General features: G+C 39.5%; 1 protein-coding gene across 1 annotated transcript in view; it reads right to left on the bottom strand.

The window, feature by feature from the left end:
- Window positions 1-25,008, bottom strand: part of LOC122641968 (AUGMIN subunit 7-like) — a 37,288-nt gene that overhangs the window by 9,110 nt on the left and 3,170 nt on the right. Inside the window, exons 3-6 of the mRNA XM_043835325.1 lie at window positions 24,345-24,355; window positions 13,883-14,073; window positions 12,145-12,230; window positions 5,291-5,352 (exon numbers count right to left, since the gene is read on the bottom strand). Of these exons, the coding sequence (XP_043691260.1) occupies window positions 5,291-5,352; window positions 12,145-12,230; window positions 13,883-14,016 (282 nt within the window). The 5' untranslated portion in view covers window positions 14,017-14,073; window positions 24,345-24,355. The remainder of the gene's footprint in view (window positions 1-5,290; window positions 5,353-12,144; window positions 12,231-13,882; window positions 14,074-24,344; window positions 24,356-25,008) is intronic.

The raw sequence follows: 25,008 nt of genomic DNA, 5'->3' as shown, positions 1-25,008 counted from the left end.
TGCTTTGCGTTGTTCGTTTCCTCTCCTCTCAACCACAAACCTATTTCAGTCTCAAATCTCAATCTCAATCTCCCCTTCTTCATCGGCACTGACGGATAGGTGGGTACGGAACCGTTGAAGAATTGCTGGAGGTGATAACTTGGGCTCAGCTCGGCATCCATGAGAAGCCTGTAAGCCACGATCACTGGATATCTCCGTTGTTAACATGAGTAGGTTCGTCGCTGATACTTGGTAAAACCCCGGACATTAAACTTATTTGTTTTTTGCAGGTGGTTTGTTGAATATGAACGACTACCCCAGACATCTCCAACTCTCGCCCCATCTCCCTGTACGCAACCCCTGACCCACCCTGCTCTGCAACTCTTGCCCTACCTCACTATTCGCAACCCTGACCCAAATAAAAGCCCCAGCCTGCAATATCTACAACCTTAACCCCACCCAATTGCGGAGAGATTTTTGGGTTGACTTGAAGCCTGACCGATGGAAGAAAGGGGGAGAGTGAGAACAGAGGTGGGGGATCTGACAAGTGAAGAGAGAGAAGAAGAAGAAGAAGAAGAAGAAAAGTTTAAAAAAGGAAGAGAAACGGATTGAAGAAGATCATAGACACAGTAAAGGAAGAGAAACGGATAGAAATTTGAGATAAATAAGGGTAATAATAAAGTAAATAATGGCTTAAAAAAATTTTAAAAAAAAACTGACATAACGGTGGGGTTGGGGTTGCGGGAAAAACAGAGGGGGTGGGGAGGGAGGGGGAGTTGCAGGTGGGGAATAGGGTTGAAGGAAAAACAGAGCGATGGCGGGTTGCAGGAAAACTGGGGAGGTAGGGTGGGGTTGCAACCTTCAGGGTAGGGGGATTGAACACGAGGCAGGGGGACGGGGGAGGTTACAACGGTGGCGGAGAGGGACAATTTATGCAACCGAAGCGAGCACGTAATGGCTGCCTTTTGCAAAAGTAGGTTGCAGATTGGTGCGCATGATTCCCCGATTCAACGGAAGAAGAAGAGGAGGAGAAGAGAAAATAAAAACAAAATGCAAAAATACAGTAAAAAACGCAATAGCTTTTTGTTCTGTTACACTAGGGTATAACAATACACGTGGCACGTCTAGAGGATCCGGACTCCCAGAAGAAGGGGCTGCCTCTGATGACTTTGACAGTGATTATGGGCCTGATGGTTTCGAGACATAGGCTGAGTGGAGGCAGTTCCAACAGGCTAGGGCCGAGAGTCGAGTCTCACATCAGATGGAGAGGGTTAAGGTTGCAAAGATGGGGAAAGGAGCTGGTACCTCTGGCTCTAGAGCAGTTGCACCAAAGGCGGGACCTGCAGGGAGAGGAGGAAGAAGCAAAGGCAGGGGAATTTGCCTTTCAAAAGATCACAGAGTGTGAGGGCACCCCCACCATGAGTACCAGTACCAGATGATGATCCCATTGAGATTCTTCAGCAGGATCCTCTGATATACAGGACTCAAGATACCTCACAAAGAACTACAAAGGAAGTTTGGGGTGGTTGGAAAGGGAAACTTGGTGATTTCGTTTTGAAGTTCTTCTATAATAGCATCCTAGGAATGCTACTCAAGGAACATACTACCAGGCCACGCTTGACACTGCAGAGAAGGCTGGCCCAGGAGTAAAAAGGTCAGGATGTCCATAAATGAACTCGGCCCTCTTCAGATGACATAAACTTGTCGACATCAACACTCATTTGACTAGCAATCTCGGGTCCTACCCTTAGGCCGATCCATGATAGGGTCACCTCAATCCCTCACCCACTTGTACAAGGAATCCTCCTCATCATCTGACTCCACCTAAAAAATCTTGTTAAGCTCGATTGGATCTTTATCATTTTCAATGTCCATGTGTATGTGTTGCATCTTCAATATCATGTTATAATCCACATACACCAACTTCTTCAACCGTGCATGATCCAATCGGTCCCGCCTCTTGGAGTAGATAAATGAGAATGTACTCTAGTTGCACGCACATCCAAAGGCGAAACATGCCTGGGAAAGTATCTTAATTTATATCTTCCTCAATTTAGGTGCATCACTACCACATAGCACCCACCATTCAGCTACATTAGAGCATTAAGATTATTCATTTTGAGTGGTTGTACTTGGTACATACATATATAACTTGAATGGAGACAGTAATGCAGTGGACCTACCAGAAGATGTGGTTTCTCGACTAGACTTTATGGTTGCACGAACGAAAATCCCAAGTGCATCCCTGAAATTCTTTATCTATACTCATTTCAAACATTGGTAATGTTCGGATCAATACGAAATTGAATAATTACATTCCTTATAAATACTTAAGAAACTACAAGTCTCACCTCGCAAATGGACTATATAGTTGGATTTGGCTCCAACTTGGCTACCACATCTTCCACTGCATCTATCAGTGATTGGTCCATCTCAAGTCGAAACTTGTATTGATACTTGGGATTGAGATAATATGTTGGGAATGATATAAAGAACTTATCAATGCTTATGAAGATGTTAATGGAACATAAATTGATTTAAGTAGCATAAAATAAAATTATAAAACTCACTTGTCCTATGAAATGGATGCATTATGTAATTCTCCCAACGATCCTCAACTATCTTCAAGTACGACATGCCACCACGTGTTATTGCTGCTTGCACTGAGTCCATCATCATCTCAATGGCTACAAACAGGTGCAGTAAGGTAGGCTTCTTCTTAAAGTCGACCATCCTCAAAACCTTTACCATTGGCTCTAGTATACGAACAACCTTCTTCATGTCCTGCCAAAATTGGTCATTCTATATGGTCGTAATGTAGTCCTAGATAGGTAGGAGGCCTACTAGGAGCCAAACAACAGGATCAAATAACAAAAGGGGTTGCTGGTTCGAATGGACAACACTAGGATTTTGGTCAATTCCTAGGGTTAGGGTTGGATATTGGGAAAGGGGTTTATAGGGTATTAATGGGCAGGTCTAGGGGGTCAATATGGTATAAAAATAATAGGATTTGGGAAGGTTTTAAAATTCTATAGTTCTGGATAGAATTGTGTTGCAGGTTTTGGGTTTTAATGGAGTGAAGGAATGGAGAGGATAAAGTGGGAGTTTGGGGCTGAAACTTGGATCGAGTGTCAACAATGATGTAAGGGATGTATGCTGAAAGTTTGGTTTGAAACTGATGGACAGATTTGGAGTTATGGAGGTTTCCTAGTAGAAGTAGGAGAGAGGGGTAAAACTGTAATTTCAGACAATCGGCTGGGTGGATGGTGCTGAAATTTGAATCGAGTCTCTCATAGGGTTTGAGAAAGACTTGATCAAATTTTTAGCAGATTCTAATGGTTAGATTTGGCTGGGCATAATTCTCACGAAAATCACCTTGTATGTGACATTTTAGAAGGAAGAAGAATAGTTGCAGAATTTCTTACTTGTTACAGGTCTTCAATGGCAACAACTTTGAAGATGAACAATGGGGTCTCCCGATCTTCACAATGCAAGGAGATAAGTAGCAACCCTCCCGATCTTCACAATGCAAGGAGTCGATTGGAGATCCACCAATCCCTTCAACCTTGATATTACTCACAAGGCACACTCACGATGGAGCAAAGGCAGCAACAAAGGCAGCAAGCATAAAGCTAATTTTTATTAATCAAATTCGTGTACAATGCTGGCCTCCCTTACAAACTTATATAGAAGACTCAAAAAATAGACTTAGACACTAAAAAGGAATGGCCTAACCTTATCCCTAACCTATTAGGCAACTTCAACTGACTAGGAAACTCAAATAGACTCAAAATAGAGTCCTAATGACTTAAAACAACTTAAACTACTTAAAATAAAGAAGATTCCCCAGTAGCCAATAGGATATAAGAACCTCTTAGCCAATAGGATCACTTCACTTAAATTAGACCAATTGAACCAATTGGATGCAACCAATCTAAACCGGCTCAATTAAAAACACACAATAAAAACTAAGTATTGGGCTAATCCCGTATGCAACCTATGTACCCCTATTTTAGGCCCAGAAAAGTGGCCTATTACATTAGAAACCCATGGGATCAAAGGCCCAACATGTATGTAACCCAACGCTAAACTTATTTCTAATGAAACGAGCCCTATTTGGTGATGGATCTGCATCAGGTCGTCTGTGTTACCCTAATTGTGACGAACCCGACTCCCTCTAACAAAACCAATCCTCTTAAACAAGCATTGAGCTTAGACAAACCATCTTCGTCTCAAAGTTCTTCAAGGTAATGTAGTTGGTGGCGAACCGAGTAATGTCAGGCCTCATCAAATCTCCACCGCACTTGTTCCTCAACATCTGTGAAACACGTCTATGGTTGAACACAAATGTCTTCACTTGTCTTGCCCTCTCGACCATACCCTATACCAAGGATCTCTTCCCTATATCCTTTAGCGTGAGGTCAATGTAATGGGCTGCACATGGTGTCCAAAATGGGTGGTACCTATTGTAGTACATCAATCTTTTCCCCAGCCTTTTTAAAGTAGTTGTCATTGTCCGTCACCACTCGGACAACATTTTGTACCCCCACCTCTAGTACCACATTCTTTAAAAATGCTAAAATAATGGTTGAATTGTATCATTCCATTAGAGTCCTTTTGAATTTTATGACAGTTTGATCTTAGACTGGATTGTACTAGTGTGTTTGTCATAATTTAAAATGTAAATTGGACGATCAAGATTTAAATCAAACATTTAAAAATGTTAAAACATTAGGGTTGAATCCCATCCTTCGCATTAAAATTTTTTCGAAAGCTATTGATGGTATGATCTTAGAACATATTATAAAATGATGTTTTCCATGATTTAAAATGCTATATGAATGGTCATTATCCAAATCAAAGGCTAAAAAAATGTAAAAAAACGTGATGTTAAACCATATCCTTCCAATAGGAATCTTTTTAAAGATATAGAAACTTCGGGCATTTTGGTAATTACATCGTCATATCTAAACACCTCCTAAACACTGTTTCTGCTTGAGTACCCCAAACGTAATTTTTAAAATGTTAGGTACGTTAAACGTAGTTTTCTTTAACACTGGGTACCCTCAGTTATAATTCACACTTTAATTTTTTTTTTTCCCTAAATTCAAATGAAATCTCTTGTCCTAGAATAAGCTCTTGACAAATTCTAACTTACTTCAATGAAGTTTGAAAATTTGAAGAGTACTAAATTTTATTGTGTTTTGAGATGAGAACATCATTTATGCACAAAATAATTTAGAGTAGGGATGAAAACATCATGCAGCGATATCCATAACGAAGGAATGGCAGAAGAAACTTGACAACTCACTTGGATAGCTTCAGTATCTATAGTAGTTGTAATACCCAAAAACTTCACAATCTCCGCCAAATCTGCAACAAGGAGTCAAAAGCAATAAGATAAAATGGAAAGAAGCACGCACAACAGTTCAAGTGGTTCTTTCAACTGGCTGGAGGTTCAAGTGGTGGATAGATACTTAATATAAAAGGCATTGAAAATTCTTTCTGTTTTAAAAAATAAAAATAAAAAACAATTCTCAACACAACTTGAAAAAGCCATATCCCATCCAAATATTTAGCCATTTAAATGAGTAAATTTTGGATAAGCTGGGACAAGAGAAAACCAAAAAATTTAAAAAAAATGATGAACACCACAGAGCCAATACACATAGAAATAGGAAAGGTTGACAAAAACGCTTAACCATGACACTGACATAAAGCTTTACAAATTCTAGCAAGCAGTCATAAGTCCCAAAATTGTTAATCATATTATAGTTGAGGTGTATACCTTTTACATGTTAAACAATCTTATCAATATACACCGGTCCCAGTGCCCAATATAGAAGATCCATAACTGAATGTCTGAATCACTTGCATTCTTTTAAATGAACATTACTATAGAGAAAGCATATGTTTTAGATGATAAAAATCATCCAATTAAACTGATCATACAGGCTCACTGAATGGATGGTCCAGATGACATATGAAGTATTTTTATAGTACAGACAAGAATTCACGGGTTCACCCCATATTTTCTCCTCCCATCTGCTCTTCCAATGAACAGAGGAAAGGATTCACCAATTAGAAATTCTAGGAAGATGGGAAACAACAATGACTCAAATATTTACAAATGAAAAAGAAGAGAACAAAAAAGACTACTATATAATGAGATAAAATGGAGGTAAAACTGTAAAGTGCAGGATTTCTTGGACCCGATAGCTCATCTAAGTATTCAACCACAAAAAGAAAATGGGTCCATAACCAAGATTCGAGGTCTTGGTTTCGGACCTGGTTTCGGTCAGACCCGAAATCGAGTCGTCTCGGCCGAGATCTGAGATCTCGGTCAAGTTGGTGTATTTTTTTTCTTCCCGCCCCTAGTTTTGGTGGCCATATGACCTAATCAGGTCCTGAAAATTGCAGGATAACCTATGTTAGGCCCTATAAACCTAATGGAACACTTAAAGTTTTTTAAAACTAACTCAAAATGGTAGTTTGACTTTTGACCTATGTTTGGTAGTCTACTTTGTATATATACAGTGATATGGCCTATCTCATACAATCTTTAGTACTAGAATACATATAATTCAAGTCAAAAAACCTAAATAAGCATTAGAAATGAAAAAACATTAAATTATAAACCACTAAATAAATTAACTCTCTGAGGACTCTATCATAAGCTTTGTCTCAGGTGGGTTTTCAATTACTCTCTCCCATAATTTCATAGTATGAGTGTATGAAAATTTTATTCCTCTATAGTCATTACAACTTTGAATATCACCTTTATTTTTATAAATCAGAACCATAATGCTTCTCCTCCATTCATCTGGCATTTTTTTAATGCTCATAATCTTATTTAACAACTTAGTTAGCCACGTTATTCCACAGACTCCTATGCTCTTCCACAACTCTATTGGAATACCATCAACACCTATTGCTTTACCTATTTTTTATCTTCTTTAAAGCTTCCTTTACTTCAGACATCCTAATTTCTCATATATATCTATGACTTATGGTTTCTTGATGGTTATTGCAACGTTCTAAAACACTATTAATTGTATTATTTTCAGTTAGTAAGCTGTAGAAATAGTTTTTCCATCTCACTTTAATATCCCCATTCACTTATTAATACTTATTCCACGATTTTTGGTAGTGGGGTGGGGCTTCCAGAACAGTGTCAAGGGCATTTTGGACTTCGTACAATAGGGGGCAGAATAAATAACAACACCCCAATTGCTAGATTCTCATCACCCACGGTGAATAAAAACTTTCACCTCTTTCTTTATTCTTTTTTATTATGATTACCTAGTAAAAATGTAGAGGAAATCTTTTAGTTTTCCCCCCTTTTATAATGGGTAATAAAGTAATTAAGGTAGGTTGACCACTTAAAAGGCCTATTGCAGAAGACCAGAAAAATAGGCAACATGGGTATAACAACCAGTCGGGTAGATATTTATAAAACATGATGTCAATCCAAACCTGTCACCAGTTTATCATATCTAAACCTATTTATTCTCTGTAACTATAAAAGCCTACTCCATATCCAACACAATGAGAATGGTAGTGGCAGGCATTCAATCACCCCCATGTTACTATATCTAGTTAGAGGTAATGTATCGCACACATCACCTTTCTTTGAAGACAGAGAACTCCATGACAATTGAATGAACACAGCTACTAATTTACAAAAACTTGAGAACCTATCTCAATTCCCAAAATCTACTACTGAAGACCAAACATAGAATTGCACCCATATCCATCAAATATCAAACCATTGTACAGGTCCAGGGCAGTACCCTAAAACCCTTCCAAACCAATATTGACAGATGACCCAACTGGTCTTATATTTAATTCTTCAAAACTTGGGTGAGTTGAACCATCTTAATTCCCAAGTATTTATTCAGGCACCGGTGTCCAATACCAGAATGTTCCAAAATCTATTACCGATATAGACTCAGATTAGGTACTGAACCCGGTGTATGATACTACCTGTGCTCCAACAGTCTAACCTCTGACATGGTTACAATGAAAATGGTAGACATGGATCTTGCTTTCACTTCTTCAATCAATATCACTGATCATGGACAGAAAGAGAGCACCATAAAATCCAAACAGCAATGCACACAAGAGGCCCACAAGAAAAAAATAACAGAACAGACAGGGGGGATGAATGATGAACCCAGAGAAAGACACACAGAGAGATAGAGAGGATGAACAATGAACCCTATTTTGGAAATCCGTTAAATAACAGAGCATACTCCTATGATCTTCTGTAAATCTGTAAAGCATTGGAGTCGCTAAATCTAATGTTTTTTTCATGTAAAACTTGTCATGAACTCATGACAACTAATGCAAACTCGACCTCAAACCAGGGAAAAACCAGTGGGAGATCGATTGCAGCAGGATCAATAAAATAAGGGAGAACAAAATTGAATAACTGAATTTTATTTTTAATTTAAATTAACCAATTTGGATTTATGTCAGGTAGATCCACGACAGAAGCTATCTACCTATTGAGGAGGCTCATGGAAAGATATAGAGATAGCAAGACGGATCTCCATATGGTCTTTATTGACGCCTACGATTGAGTCCCTAGAGATTTAATCTGGCATGTTCTAATGACGAGAGGAATGTCGAGTAAATATGTAGATGTAATTAAAGATATGTATGAGGACGTGGTGACTAGTGTGAGATTTGTGGGAAGTCAGGGCAAGGAATTCCCAATTACAATTGGGCTACATCAGGGATCAGCCTTAAGCCCTTATCTATTTACTCTTATCATGGATGACCTAACCAAGAGCATTCAAGACGAGGTACCGTTGTGTATGCTCTTCGCCGATGACATCGTTTTGGTGAATGAGACAAAAGCAGGGATTAACGCCAAGTTAGAGCTATGGAGATCAACCTTGGAATCAAGAGGCTTTAAGATTAGTAGGTCAAAGGCGGAGTATATGAGGTGTAATTTTAGTCATACTATGATGGATACTGACATGGTGCGAATTGAGGAAAGAGAGATACCACAAAGTGACTATTTTAGATACCTGGGGTCAATTATAAATAAAGAAGGTGACACAAAGAATGATGTTTCACATAGAATTAAAGTGGGATGGATGAAGTAGAGAGGCGCGTCCGGAGTGCTGTGTGACCGACATATTCCTTTAAAGCTTAAAGGAAAATTCTATAGGACGGTTGTCTGACCAGCTATGATGTATGGGCAGAATGTTGGGCAGTTAAGAAGTGTCATATTGAGAAGCTATGTGTAGCTGAGATGAGAATGTTAATATGAATGTGCGGAAAAACTATGAAGGATACAGTAAGGAATGAACGTATTAGAGCTGACTTGGGAGTTGCACCGATCAATGACAAGCTCTGAGAGAGATGTTTGAGGTGGTATGGTCATGTCCAACGAAGGCCTAGGGACACCTCAGTAAGGAGGAGTGATATGATCTTGATTGAAAGAGCTAAACGAGGTAGGGGTAGGCCTAAAATGACCATAGGAGAAGTTGTGCAAAAGGACATGAAGTCTAGGTCTACCAAGTATGACCTTGGATAGAGCCTTAAGTTGAAGGATACGGAAGAAGAAGATGGGGATATGGAAGGGGGATAGGGGACTCTCTCAGTCCAGGGTCTTTTTTTTTTTTTTTGTTAGACTCTGTCTTGGTCTTCTTCATGCTTCGATCTACATCAACAACATTCTCTTTCACAAACAGTGGTGACGAATGGATTTTGTGTAAAGCTTTTATGATAACATTCCCTAACACCCACACACAACCACAAAAAGAGAGAGAGAATTGGTTTGAATAACATTACTGCTCCATTTGACTGGCTTCTCCCTTGGCACCCTCCCAGTCAAATACCTTGGCCTCCCTCTCATCCCTGCCAGGCTCTCCAACCATCACTACACCCCCATGCTTGACAATATCCGCAAGCGTCTCCAACTTTGGAAAGCCAAGCTCCTCTCCTATGCGGGCAGACTTGAATGCATCAGATCAGTCCTCCAATCCTCTTACATCTACTGGTGTGGAGTTTTTGCCATTCCAAAAGCCACCTCCTTAGCTATGGAAAGACTCTTCTGCGCTTTCCTCTGGAAAGGAAAGGAAACTTCCAAATTCCTTCACCCTATCAGTTGGAACTCTGTCTGCCTCCCCAAAGCTGAGGGAGGCCTAGGGATTAGGCGTATTCAGGATTCCAATATTGCTGGCATCCTAAAGCTAATCTGGAAAATCTCTTCCAAGCATGATTCCATTTGGGTCCAATGGGTTTACTCCCACCTTCTCAAAAATAACTCCATCTGGACCGCTCCCATCCACCCCCATTCCTCCTACATCTGGCGCAAGATTCTCCACCTGCACGCCATCTCCTTCTGCATTGCTGATGGCTCCTCTACTTCCATTTGGCTTGATCCTTGGCACCCGCTTGGAGTCCTCTACAACCATTTTGGTCCCAGAGCTATCTATTCCTCCGGTATCCCTAAGGACCCGCCCCTCTCTTCTATCATCTCCCTTGGCTCTTGGTCCCCCCCTATCCCCATCCTCTCCTCGATCTGGCCTTCACTCCTCCCCTTCCCCCCCCCCCCTCCCCCTCCACTGCTGACAAAATTACTTGGCTCCCTTCATCCACTGGCCTCTTTAGCTTCAGCTCTGCTTGGAATTTTGTCCGTCCTCAAGCCCCCACTGTCCCCTGGCACAAATTGGTTTGGTTCAAAGGCCACATCCCTCGCCATAGCTTCTTAGTTTGGCGAACCCTCAACCAATGCCTTCCCACCCAAGCCTTTCTCATCCACTGCAAAATCCCTGCCCCCCCAACCTGTACCTTGTGCTGGTCTGGTTCTGAAGACATTGACCACCTTTTCTTTGCTTGCCCCTTCGCCCAAACCTGCTGGGAAAAAAGCCCTTTCGTTCATTTGGCCCCGCAGCAGACGCCCCCTCCCCTTTGTTAGAGAGTGGCTTTGGATGATCAGATCCTTCCCAGGAGGCTGTATATGCGATGCCATAGGGAAGCTAGTTTTTAGAGCTACACTTTACCATATTTGGATGGAGAGAAACCTCCGGAGATGGTCTACCAACTCTAGATCCTTCGACTGGATTTGGAAGTCCATCTCCTTTGACGTTTCTACGAAATCGAGCTTCCTCCCCCACAAGCCTTTGTTGGACTCTCCCAGGAATAGGCATATTGTTAGTGCCTGGGACCTTGATTGTACCATTTTACAGCCCCCTCCCTAATGGGATTGTGGCTTGTTTCCCCCCCCCCCCCCCCGCTTTCCCTTGTATTTCTCTCTTGCCCACCTCAGGCTTTCTTTGGTAATTAATTTTTTTATTCACCAAAAAAAAAGTTTCCTACTTCTCTAATGGATCAACATGTATGATCAAGAAGCCTGAAATCCAACATCAAAGGTAAGGAATCACCATGCCAATGGCATTGCAGCATACATAGAAATTTGAATGGTCTCTTTGGATGGCCGTAAAGACTGAAACAGAGCAATTGTTGAAGAAACCAATGTGTCATGCCTCTGGCTAACGGTGTGATGGTGGGTGGCACCTCCTTCAATTCTTCATTCCCACAGTGAAAATACCACGCTCCCCATATACAATTCATCAGTGAATAATTTTGGGTGATTATAGATGTGCCAGATTTGAGAGAGAAACATGTATCCTCCTTCCCCGTCTTCTTAACTCTTCACTAAATGTCAATGGAACAAAGAAGGGAGAGAGATTCTTCTTTGAGAAGGGAACTCATCTACTTTCTAGGTAAAACCTAAAACATAAATGGGGGGAGAGAAAGAGAGTATGGAAACTCTTCATATTGTAAAGATGTCGACATACCTCTTGGGAAGAAGAAGGAGAGAGAGAGAGAGAGAGTCATAGGTGAAAGAAGTCCCTCTCTCTCTCTCTCTCTCGAAAAAAAAAAAAAAAAAAAACTAAACCAAAGAAACTCAGAGTGGAATTCATACTTTTATAATGATATATGATTTCATTTTTCACTTGATTCTGCCTAAATGACAAAGATTTGCCAAAATATTTCGATTTATCAAAATTTAATTCCTTGGTGGCTTGGTTACATATGGGATGAACACCTTTACATGTAAATCCTAAATCGTTCATGAGAATGACTAGATTGCCTTCTCCTTCGAACTATTCAGAAATCAAAATGAAAGATAGTGAAACTTACACTGGATCCGCCCGGTTTCTTCATCACGATCCATGCCATCGCCTTGAGAGTTTTGTTGGGAAAAAGGTGACTTATCACCCAAGAGCCTGCAGAAACATGAACAACAATGACATTCCAAACTGTTGCAATGGTTAGCCTAGAAATTTAACGGGAAGTTTAATGGCAATTATGGCTGAAACTTCCAGACAGATTAGGCATCAGTCTGCAAAGTATGAAACGCCTCCCACCCCCACAAGAACAAGGCGAAGTAAGTTTATGAATTCTAAGATGAATGGCACAACATATTGAAAAACGTAAATAATAATAATAATAATAATAAGAGTTCTTGTTGACCTTAAGAAGATTAAGAAATGGAGATGGGTTTCATCCAAAGGTTTCTTCACAATTTAAGTAGAATATGAAACACCTCCCTCCCCAAGTTGAAGTCCTTTCAACACCACTGGCTCACCTATAGGACCTTGTTGGAGAAACTTGAGTTTTGTAAATAAGGGAATGTTTCAACTCAAGAATATCACTAGGGTAGAAGTTTTAGGAATATGACATTGCATGTTCACAAATCACTATTGCATAAGTCTGTTAACAAGTGTTTTTATTCTTGGATACAAATAACGAACTCAACTTCATTATTCATACAAAGAATTGAGTCTTAACCAGTCATAAACATTATTACTTACTTCAAAGTTGTATTTAATCTTCATGTGTGACCATATAAAGATAGTTGGCAGATTTATAGTGTGCCGAGTCCAGATATCCTAACATTTAACAGTTGAAGTATCCACACTCTTAGAAACATAACTACACCCAGAAGTCACACACAAAACCACATCACAAAAAGTTGAACGTCCCCAGCAAGTCTAAGCAAGAATACCTGCAGCTGGCAGCTGAAATCAGCAGAGTTCCACATGGAGTACATGAAATTGTTTCTCTTATTTTTTTTCATTTTCTTTTTGGGGCGGGGGCAGGGGTGGGGGTGGGGGTGGGGGGAGAGGAGAATGGGGAGATCAGTTTAGGTATTGAGATGAATTGATACGAGACTATCTGAATTAAATTATGTTAAAGGCAATTGGATTTAATCAATTCTGCTTCAAAAAGAAAGGCATGTAATTGAAATTTTATCCTCCAACCACAAGCTTTATAAAAGGGAATACAAGTTACAGTTTTTGTGCAGGAAATTATGGAAGGAGATACAATGAGCCTTAAGAAACCTTAATGGCTACCTGTTGCATCTAGAAGAGAATCGATCACAGTAATGGGAGAAGCAGAGATGGACTCATACAACCAGTTTGGGGTTGAAGGAGATGCAATGCACAGTTGATCAGGTGGTTGGATAATGATGACTTCAGTTATCAACCATGACAACTTTACAGCTTGATTTGAAACTGTTAATTCTTCTGCAAGACTATTTATTCCTGGATAGTTGCTAGAAATACTAATCCTGCCGCTCATACAATCCCACCCCACAACCAAAAAAGAAAATTCTGCACCAAGTATTGTTGGGGTTCTTATGCATACTAGTACAATACAAGAAAGTAGCAGATGGACTGATCTCATATCAATCAATCGACAAATGCATGTCTCCACGAGTTACAATTTACCAAAATAATCAAGAATTTGCATTTAGTGGGCTCTCTAATCTTCAGAGTATATTTCATGAATCATCGTAGTGAAAACCCATAAAATCTTCAGAATACATTTTAAACGAAAACGAATAAATTCGTAAAAATCAAAGAGAGGGAACCTGAAGAAAAGCCACTCGAGAAGGGCGTATCTCTCCATGCCAGCGAAGAGGAGGGACTGTGCTGGAACATTTGCTCTTGGGTAATTAAGCATTGCCAATTTCTTCTGTATCTCTTCCATTTGCTTTGCCGCCATTTCCCTTTCTCCTCCTTTCAACAGGAAGAAGTGAATTTTGACGGATCGCAGAGCACCCTCCCTTATGATTTGAAATTTCTTGAGATTTAATATGGCAGACCGATTCCAATAGGAATGTTGGCATGTTTGGAAAAAAGAAAAAAGAAGATTTAGTGGGATTACGACAAGGGTTTCAAAAAATGGGAATCGGATTGGTTGAATCAACCAATTCGTATCAGAATTAGAATTGACTAATCCGGTTGATTCCATCTGATTTCTGACGATTTCTGACCTATTTTAACCTATTCCGACCGATTCGATTACCGATTCCACATTTTTAAGCCCTGATTATGACAGAGTCTACTTAATATTATGTTCAACCCAAAAAAAAAAACCTTAATATTAATTTGGGATTTCTCCATGTTGGCTACACATAATCTGTTTATTCTACTGTTGAAAGTAAGGGTGTCTTCAACCAAAAAAAAGTAGGGGTGTCAATCGATTGGGCCGGTCAATTTTGAATCGGCTTAATCAAACCCCACAAATTTAAGATCCAACACCATTTTTGTCCATTTAGGTAATCAGGTTTCGTATGATAGGGTATTAGGGTATGGAGAAGTTTCTATTCGATCAGTCGGGCTCAAGGTAATTGGGATAATCACGATATAAATGGACTAATTGACTAATTGGGCTATAAATGGTTCTTAAATAGGTCAGAAATGGTATTTAAACATGTTATAATTGGGTTAATTAGGCTACAACTGGTGTCGGACAAAGCTCCACTCTCCGATCCAGCAGATCCTTACAGATCTGTTTGAAAGTAGGTTGTGGCAGCGATTCTGGTGGTCTTCTTGCCGTCATTCGAAGCTCCACTCGTCGATCCAGCAGACTTTAGTCGATCTGGCAAATCTGTTTGAAAGTAGGTTGTAGCAGCGTGTCGGCACACATGTGCAATGTGACATTGGACCATTCGGCATGTATGAGGCCCCCTTTATTAGCACGTATGTGCATGCGCTTAATTTTAGCTGTGTCTATAGCTTTTTATTTAGGAAAATGGTTGTGACTCAACCCCTAGTCTGGATGATCCAGTCAATGGCATGTGAGACCGGGTCAATTTCCATTCTTTGGTTTTAGATACCCTATATCCACCAAGGGTATATGGGCAAGGAGAGCCAATGAGGGGTGATGGAATGATTCCCAACTTAAAATAGGGAGGCAAAGAGGTCATTTCTTGGGGGAGAGAGAGAGAGAGAGAGAAAAAGGTATTATTGTACGATTGTATCCCTCGCAAGCAGCACAATAGGAACCACGCGACCATGCAACTCCTTAAAGCTGTCAAACGGTGCGGTTTTGAGTATATGGTGCAATTACAATTCGGTACACATTTTGATTATACAATGTCGTTTTATATATGGTGCGATTTTAGCGTGGTGCGATTTTAGCGGTTTCTAATCAGTTTGCGTTATTTGGTTTACATGCGCTTTGTAATATCGGTTTCACCTTTGTACCCTTTAATTTTGTTTTCCATATCCTTATTATGTGGGAGAAATTATATTGTTTCATACACTTCTAACTTCAGGCAAAGTTCACTTAGCCAAGCTAGTTGCAATGATAATTTTAAGTAATTACTCAAGGCCGCAAAGTACCGCCAAAGAAGCCAACTTGAGGACATCACCAATCCATACCCCCACTCAATTCATTAACAAAGTCCACTAAGACATGCTCGTACTAAAACCTTTCGTCCCTTCATGAATTTGGCTCTCAAACTGAAATTCAAAAAATTCTCAGTGAGGAATCCTAATATTTTAGAGTGCTTAACCCCATTCTTAAACAAATAAGAATATTCATAATCTCGATTTTTTATCTGGTTTCTATTTGGTTAACCGACGGTTTTTCGATTTTGAATCAAACCGAATTGGTAATAGAATCTATAAAATTAGAATCACGTCATTTTTATACGGTGCGGTTCGATTCAATCGTAAATGATCGGTTCCGATTCCGACAATCAATTTTGGTTCCATTTTGACACCCTCAAGCTCCTATCTCTATCTCTATCTCTCTCCTGCGGTCTCATATTGACAAACTTTAACCCATTCCTTGATTGATGGATTCTCCACATCACTAGCTCAGAGAACTCTCTCCGTAATTTTATTTTTTGTACTTTTTAACTAGGAAGTCCATCCCAACAACAGTGTCAATTGGTTCGATTTCAATTTTTCAGTTCGGCAAAGGATACAACATGTCGAAACCAAAACTAATAGGAGGGAAAATTATCACCTCCAGTTTGCTGACCGGCCCAGTTCCCCAGTTCCTCTAATAGGGGGATGGTGGACCCCACCCGGGCAGGGTGTTTGGGCATGGGTAGAGAGGTCATTTCAGCCCCCCTTTGTTAGAGGAACTGGGGAACTGGGCCGGTCAGCAAACTGGAGGTGATAAAGATCCCTAATAGGAGCATGTGTGTTGACTGTTTTCAAACTAAAACCGAACTGACATGGTTTGGTTTCGGTTCTTCCAGTTCCATTTTCGTTTTTTACCTGGTTTGTATTCAGTGTATGCTCTATTAGTTCTTTGGGCAAACCTTCACAGCAAAAGAACCCCTTGTTTGATGGATCCAGATCCTCTACTGTCGAGCTCCCCGGTAGGACTATGCTGCTCAGATACAGTGTTGCGTGCAATGATCACCTTACCCTCACTCAGGCAAGGTGTTTGGGTAGGGGTAAGGCGATCATTGTACGCAACACCATGTCTGGGCAGCACGGTCCTGCCGGGCAGCTGATCGGCAGTAGATGATCCAAATTGTTGTTTGATAGGGCCATAATACATCAAATTTAAAATAGAATATAATTTATCATAAATATTAATCCACTTCTAAATTCACCGGGGGGACCTTTATCCCCTGAGGTTCATTGACCGGTACGGTTGTACGGTTCCTCTCATAGGGGGGTTGAAATGACCATTCCACCTCCTGACCGAACACACTATCCGGGTGGGGTCCACCCCCCCTTTTATAAGAAGCACTAGAGAACCGTACCAGACAGGAGAACCGCAGGTGATAAAAATTCGAGAGGGGGGGGGGGGGGGGCGCATTTGAGATGTATATGTAGCTTTGCAGTTATTTCTCAATTTTAGTTTCAATAGAATTTTACAAAGGGTGAGGAGATCAAAAGTTGCCGACACTCCTGTAACTAATGAGGCTGAAGTGCTGGACTAAGAGGGGTTTGTTTTTTTTGGGACATTTACACTGTCATCCCTTGAGGTTTGGATTAAATACAATGCGACCCCTGTATTTTCAAAATATACACTTGATCTCTTTAAGTGGACAGTGTTAAGTATAAAATTTAAATAACAATTTTGCCCTTCAATTAAAATAACCCTTTATTAATTTTTTTATTTTTCCAACATAAAAAAATGGGACCCATCACTCTTTCTTCCTCTTCTTCTTTCTTCTTCCTCTTCGACCACTGCCCCACCACCGCTGCAACCTTCGTTCCACTTCTTGAAAATGGTTCAGAGGCTCACTCCAAGTGCATACGATCGACAATTTCAATCAATCTCTGCGTGCACTAGAAGAGAAAGGATGGTGCTTTACAGACTCACCCGGCTAGGGTTTTCCTGGGTGTAGCTGAATTTGAAGAAATTTTAGCTTACAAGTAAGTGCTTTGTTTATTTTAGTGGAAACGGGTCCAACCATTCAGCCAAGTTTGAAGCAAAGACAAGAGTGAACCTGAGGCAGATATCAAGACATAGACATCTTGTATGGGTTCAGAAAGGGGGGAAATTGCAAAATTGGGGAGAGAATGGGTCAATCTCTATAACAGATAACGATAAGAGTGTTTTCCTCATTTAATTTGAGCTTCTCATCTTCTTCTGGGTTCTTAATATGGTTTGCTTTCAAAGATGAATTCTACCCAAATCTTGAAAAACCCCGTTTTATCTCTAATGTCCAAAAAGCTAAAAAGCTACTTCACATTAAAAGCAAGAAACCCAACTGAAAATTAAGGATGAAAATTGAAACTGGGAAGAAAGGAAGATTAATGGAGAACATTTATTGGAAGAATAGTTACTTTTGCTTGCTTCTTGTAACCCTCTTTCCTATGGGAGTTGCAGTAATTAATTGGTGGATTTCATATATTGGTTGCTTTTGTAAAAATGTCTTTAATTAATTCCAGTGACTTCTGAGCATCTCTTTAGTAACTGTTCTCTCTGAGAAAGTGGTTATGAAGCCCTTATAAAGTTGAGCTTTCGGAGGTAGTAGAACATGTCAGCAGTCTCAGTCACCCCATTAATATGCAAGCCCATCTAGGAGCAGTTATGGGAGTCTCTAACATAGGAGCTGATCTTGGACCAGTAGGTGTTCTGCACAACCTGGTCTTTGAGCCAACCGGAGTAGTCGGAGAGGTAGTAGTCGAGGTAGGAGCGTTGCGAAACGGATCTGCCGAAGCCTTTATTGGTTACGCTATAGGCAAAGATGATGAAACTGATGAGGGCGGCGATGATGAAAAACATGGTGAAGAGGTAAAACCAGAGAAGTACGATGTTGCGGTAGCAAGCTCCGGTGAAACCAGCGAGTGACACAACCATGATGGAGACGTCGATGATGATGAGAGGCCACTGCAAGAACCTTAAACAGTCGGTGGTGTTGGCTTTGCTGCTCAGCGGTGAGGGGCTTGAAGATGGCCTGAGGAAGGGGGTGTGAAGTTTGGGTTGCCCTATGGGCAAAATGGTAACCTCACACCTCATTAAGGGTATATTTGTCATTTTAAAGCATCAATGACCAACATGTCAGCAATTAAGGGTAATGCTCTCACGGAATGGGACTGAGGGTAACAAATACCCTAAACTCAGGAGGTTAGGATATATATTTTAAAACATAAGGGATCACACTGTATTTAATATAAACCTCAGGGGGTAGCAGTATAATTTTTCCTTGTTTTTTAATAATAATGAAATTTGAAAAAGTTAAAATGCCACCAAAAGAGGAAAAGTGTTCTTTTATTATTTTTGTAGTTTCTGTTTTTATTATTCTTTTATTTTAATTATTTGAGAGGGTAGGAGGAGTGACATTTTTTGGGTCTTTTTTTTTTTTTGGTAGAAAAGCTTTTGTGTATTTATTACTTAACAAATGTTTATAACGTTTTTAAAGTCACAAGGCATATCTGAGTCATCCATTTTTATGATTTTTTCTATCTAAATTGTTCGTTCACGCTCAAAGATGAGAGAGTGCATGGTAATGTTTAGAGTATATACACATTCAATAACATATCTGGAATGGGTACCAATACAAGGAAGTATTTGATTGAATTAGACTTTGAAATTTGGCTCGTGGTTAATATAAACAATTTCCTCTATATAAAACAGATAGAATGGAAATATCTTCTATTCACATGGCAGGATACATTCTTTTGAGGTTTGGAAAAGTAACACTCTTGTGGCAATAGTTTTTTGTATTTAAAGCAATGTTGATTCAATAATAAATTATACGAAAAACACATATTATACGTGTCTAATATTGACCCTTACAAAAGACACTTATTTGTTTTACATTTTTGAAAATATATGTGGAAAAAAATAGTTTTAAAGCATAAACTCAAGTTTTGCTCAAGTATATATTAAGGGAAAAAGAACGCTAATTGATCATGTAGCTCTACAGCCAAACACAAGAGCGTGGAAAAGATCGCTCAGCCCCCAATGAGATCGAAAATCTCATTCAAATCAATGCCTTTTGCACACTCTCATTGGCTCCCGTGCTGGTGCAGGGGCTACACAACTTGTTAGCGTTCTCTTGCCCATATATTAATTTCATATATATATATATTTTTTTGGAAAAATAAACTAGGAGGAACATTCAATAGACTGCAATTATATCAACCATTTCAATGATCATTTGTTCACCTACTAGAGGAACTTATACTCTTTAATGAATAGTCAGTCTGCAGTCAAGAGAACTGCTCCATTGCCCCCATTGCTAACTTCCCAACATATGTATAAAGGATGAAAAAAAGAGAGGAGGGTCAAGGACAATGAGCACTGTTAAAATAAAAACAACCATGAACTTGGTCTTTAGGTATCATGCCTCCTCCCTTACTCATATCAATTGCTTTTAAGAATCTTACCACTTCATCCATGTCAAGGTGCTTTTTTTGCATTTGTATCTCAACATTTTTTACTCACATGACATTAGTCGATGATCTTGAGAAAACTAGGAATTTATGATCGTAAATTCTGTCAAACCACTGCATATGAGACTTCAGTAAAACTAAGATCAACATATGGCACATCACAGTAGTATCTTTCATAGAAGCATATGCCAAAGCTGTAAACCTCCAACAAACTTCTGTGATATTTGGATGGTCAAGATTTTGCTCCACAAGAACCTCTTTTAGAAATGTTAGATTTAAAATATATTTTATTTTATTTTAAGTTTCAAAATTTTTTGATTGCTTTGTTATGGTGTGGGACCCATGTGATCAAAGAAGTAATTCCAAATGTTGTAACATTCTATAGGTACCCTAAAGTCTATTCATGGTCACTATCATGAGTGGGAATGTGGGTCAAGGATATTGAATGAGATTGATTTCTCAATTCATGGCCATAGGTGATGTCTCTCCCTTTATGGGTATTAAGGCCTTTATGGTCCTTAGTGGAGAATGACCATTTTATGGGGTTTTAAGGCCTTTATGGTCTTAGTGGAGAATGAATGAATTTTAAGGTCATTCATGACCCTTAGTGGGGAATGACCATGAATTTAGAATTAACCTCCAATTCATGTCCATATTCATGCCCATAAATCTTATTATTCAATTTGGTCATAAGTGGATGGTTATTCTTGAGAATTCCAAGGGAATGCAAGGATTGGTCTTGGGCCTATATAAACCCAACCAATTGCTTTGTAAGAGACATCTTTGGATACATGTTCATGCCCATACTTAGCAATCACTAGGAGTTTTATTCTCTCTCTCTCTCTCTTTTCTTCTAAGTGTGTTAGAGGGTTGCTGTGTTGAAGCTCTTGGCTCCTTCAAGGGACTAGAAGGACTGCTTCATCTTCTAGTTGGAGGTTGTTTTTTCTTGGGATAGTGGTGCAGAACACTCCTTGGCAGTAGGAGGCATCAATTACCTTAAAGGCAGCACCATAAGTGTGACTCAACCTCAAGCTTGTTCAAGTTGTTGCGGGTGTGGTTCTACATCAAAATCAAGCTTTGGTCTTCTCATTTCAGCCAAAGGTCAAGCCTAGTTTCTACTGCTTAATCTATTGTATTGCAATGGTTCAGTTATTTGTAAGGAATTGTAATACAATTACCCAACAAGTTTAAGGTAATTGATATTATAAGATCTCATGGCTGATCTTGGAGACGTAAGCAACAAGGGTGATGCTTCGAACAACAACACCGCTGATGGAGCTGCCAATGAAGGAAATCCTTCAAACACAAGTATTGAAGGAGCAATCAACAACCAAGAAGGCGGAGTTCCTATTAGCCGCAATGGTAAGGAGATTCCTCTTTTTTCTACCGTTGACTCAATTCCCACCAATGTTATCCCGTCGGTGACGGAGCTTATCCCGAATTTGGGTAAGATGAGGATTATCTCTGAATTTGACAAGATCGAACAGTTTGGAGGTCAAAACTTCAAACGATGGAGGCAAATGATGTTGTTTGCATTAGCCCAAATTGGGGTGGTATTTGCCTTGACTGAACCCATGCCGGAAAAAAATAATGATCCTGAAAAGGAGGGCAAAAGGGTGGCTTGGATTCAAGCGGATTACCAGTGCAAGAATCGAATTTTGAATGCATTATCAAATGACCTATACCATGTGTATAGTTCTTTGGAGTATGCATGCTCGATTTGGAATGCGTTGGTAAAAAAGTACTCTCTTGAGGATGCTGGTTCAAGGAAGTACTTGGTGGCTAACTTTCTAAGCTTTGCTATGAAAAATAGTGACACCGTCTCAAGCCAAATTGATCAATTTCAAATTTTGGTTGGAAAGCTAGCAAAGTAAAAGATGGTTCTATCGGAAGAATTTGTGACCGGTGCCTTGATTGAAAAGCTTCCATCTTCTTGGGATGCATTTAAGGCGTCTATGAAACATAAGAAGACGGAGTTGACTCTAGACCAATTGATTGTAAGGATCAAAATTGAGGAGAAGAACCGGCACAAGGACAAGGATGAAAAAGACCTTGGGGAAAGACGTCTAATAGCGAACTTGGTAGAGACCAACAAACAAAACAAGAAAAGGAAGAATCGTCAAGACAATGATGAGCCTTCTTTCAAGAAGAAGAAACTTACTTGTTTTGTGTGTGGTAAGCTAGGACACTTCAAAAAAGATTGTCGGTTCAGGAAGAAAAATTCTGAAAAGGTGAACCTAGTTGAAGACAACGTCTTTATTGCTATGGTCACGGAATCAAATTTGATTGAAAAATCAAAAGATTGGGTATTGGATACCGGTGCCACAAGACATATTTGTGGTGATCTGAAGATGTTTTTCTCTTATTCCATGAATACAGATGATGAAAAGGTATTTATGGGGAATTCCCAAAGTGCTCCTGTTATGGGAAAAGGAAAAGTGACTTTGAAACTCACTTCAGGGAAGACTATGGTTCTCACCAATGTTCTTCATGTGCCGGATATTAGGCGCAATTTAATTTCAGTTCCTTTGCTTAATAAAGTAGGAATGAAATTGGCTTTTGAAAGTGATAAGGCGGTTATCACTAAAAACAATGTTTTTGTGGGAAAGGGACACCTTAGTGAGGGGTTGTTTGTACTAAGTGTTGAAAATATTATAATTAAAAAAACTAGTACTTCTTCTGCTTACATGATTGTCTCTTCTAACTTTTTTGATTTGTGGCATGGTAGGTTGGGTCATAGTAGTGTGAAATATATCACCAAACTATGTAAGTTAGGCATGATCACCGATAAGGTGGAATCCCCTGTAAACAAGTGCATAACTTGTGTAGAGGCAAAGTTAACCAAAAAAACTCACAAGACTATGGATAGGAAGAGTAATCTCTTGGAATTAATCCATAGTGACTTATGTGACTACAAGTCATATGAGTCTAGGGGAGGAAACAACTATGTCATAACTTTCATAGATGACCACTCTAGATATACCATGGTGTATTTACTCAAATCAAAGGATGAGGCCAGAAAGGCGTTCATATCTTACAAAATGAAAGTTGAAAATCAACTTGGTAAGAAGGTTAAGAGACTTAGAACTGATAGAGGGGCTGAGTACTTTAACCTTGATAAGTTTTGTGAGGAAAATGGAATTATCCATGAAACAACCGCTCCATACCAACCGGAATCAAATGGGGTTGCCGAAAGGAAAAATAGGTCTCTTAAAGAGATGATGAACTCTATGTTATTGAGTTCAGGTGTACCACTTGATATGTGGGGGGAAGCCATGCTATCAGCATGTTATCTATCAAATAGAATCCCACATAGCAAGACTGGTATGGTTCCATTTGAGAAATGGTTTGGTAGGAAACCAAGTCTAAAACATCTACGGGTTTGGGATTGTTTGGCTAAGGTGTTGTTACCGGATTCCAAGAAAAGAAAATTGGGACAAAAAACATGTGATTGTGTGTTTTTGGGCTATGCTACAAATAGTACGGCATACCGGTTCATGGTGATCAAAACTATGGATGATGTTATTGAACCAAATAGCATCATAGAATCAAGAGACGTTGAGTTTTTTGAAAATTTATTTCCCTTTAAGTTCATATTACCTATAAGTAAGGATAGTCAATTGACTAATGGGGAAATGGAGTCAAATGAAAGGGTTACCAATCAAGAATTGAGTAATGATGACGAAAGTCGGCCTAGGATGAGCAAGCGACTCAAAAGACCCAAATATACAGATGATGAGTGGCTTGTCTATTTAGTAGACAAGGATCCTCTTACATACAAAGAAGCTATTACATCACTGGATGCCGTCTTTTGGAAAGAGGCAATCAAGAGTGAACTAGATTCAATCTTGGCGAATAACACTTGGGAATTGGTGGATTTACCATTCGGCTCCAAAACTTTGGAAACCAAGTGGATATTTCGAAATAAATTAAAAAGTGATGGGTCACTTGATCGTTTCAAGGCCAGACTTGTTGTCAAAGGTTTTAGGCAAAAGCCTAATATTGATTACTTTGACACATTTGCCCCGGTGTCTAGAATTGCCATGATAAGGGTTATGTTGGCAATGACGTCAATATATAACCTGATCATCCATCAAATGGATGTGAAAACGGCATTTCTTAATGGGGACTTAGAGGAGGAAATTTACATAAAGCAACCAGAAGGTTGTGTTGTAATTGGCCAAGAGCGAAAGGTTTGCAAACTTCGGAAATCCTTATATGGATTGAAGCAAGCACCGAAGCAATGGCATGAAAAATTGGACAAGGTTCTAATTTCAAATGGATTCGTTGTAAATGACGCTGAAAGATGCTTATATAGCAGGTTTCATGGTGGTAGGGGTGTATTCATACTACTATATGTAGATGATATGCTCATAATAGGAACAAACTTGGAAATGATTAATCAAGCTAAGAAACTTTTGATGTCTAGTTTAGACACAAAAGACTTAGGAGAGGCTGATATGATCCTTGGGATCAAAATCACCAAGCAAGAAAATCATATTTCATTATCCCAAGCCCGATATGCAGAAAATATACTTAAAAGGTATGGGTACCCTGAAGTTTCAGCGGTTAAAACACCTTTTGATATGGGGTGTCACTTGAAAAAGAACCTAGGTGAACCAGTAAATCAAAAAAGATATGCTCAAATTATTGGTTCGGTCACATATCTAATGAATTGTGCACGTCTCCGATATTGCCCTTGCGGTAGGAAAGTTGAGTCAACATACTCACAATCCAAGTAAGGAACATTGGAGCCAGCTTGATAGGTTATTAAGGTACCTAAAAGCACTATAAACTATAGTTTACACTATAGTGGTAAACCAATAGTTTTGGAAGGGTATTGTGATGCAAATTGGATTTCGGATACAAACGAGTCCTTAGTTACTAGTGGATA

This window comes from Telopea speciosissima, chromosome 10 (assembly GCF_018873765.1).
Source record: "Telopea speciosissima isolate NSW1024214 ecotype Mountain lineage chromosome 10, Tspe_v1, whole genome shotgun sequence".
NCBI lineage: Eukaryota > Viridiplantae > Streptophyta > Magnoliopsida > Proteales > Proteaceae > Telopea > Telopea speciosissima.
Note: the sequence above shows the minus strand (reverse complement) of the source record. Positions and strands in the feature narration are given on the sequence as shown.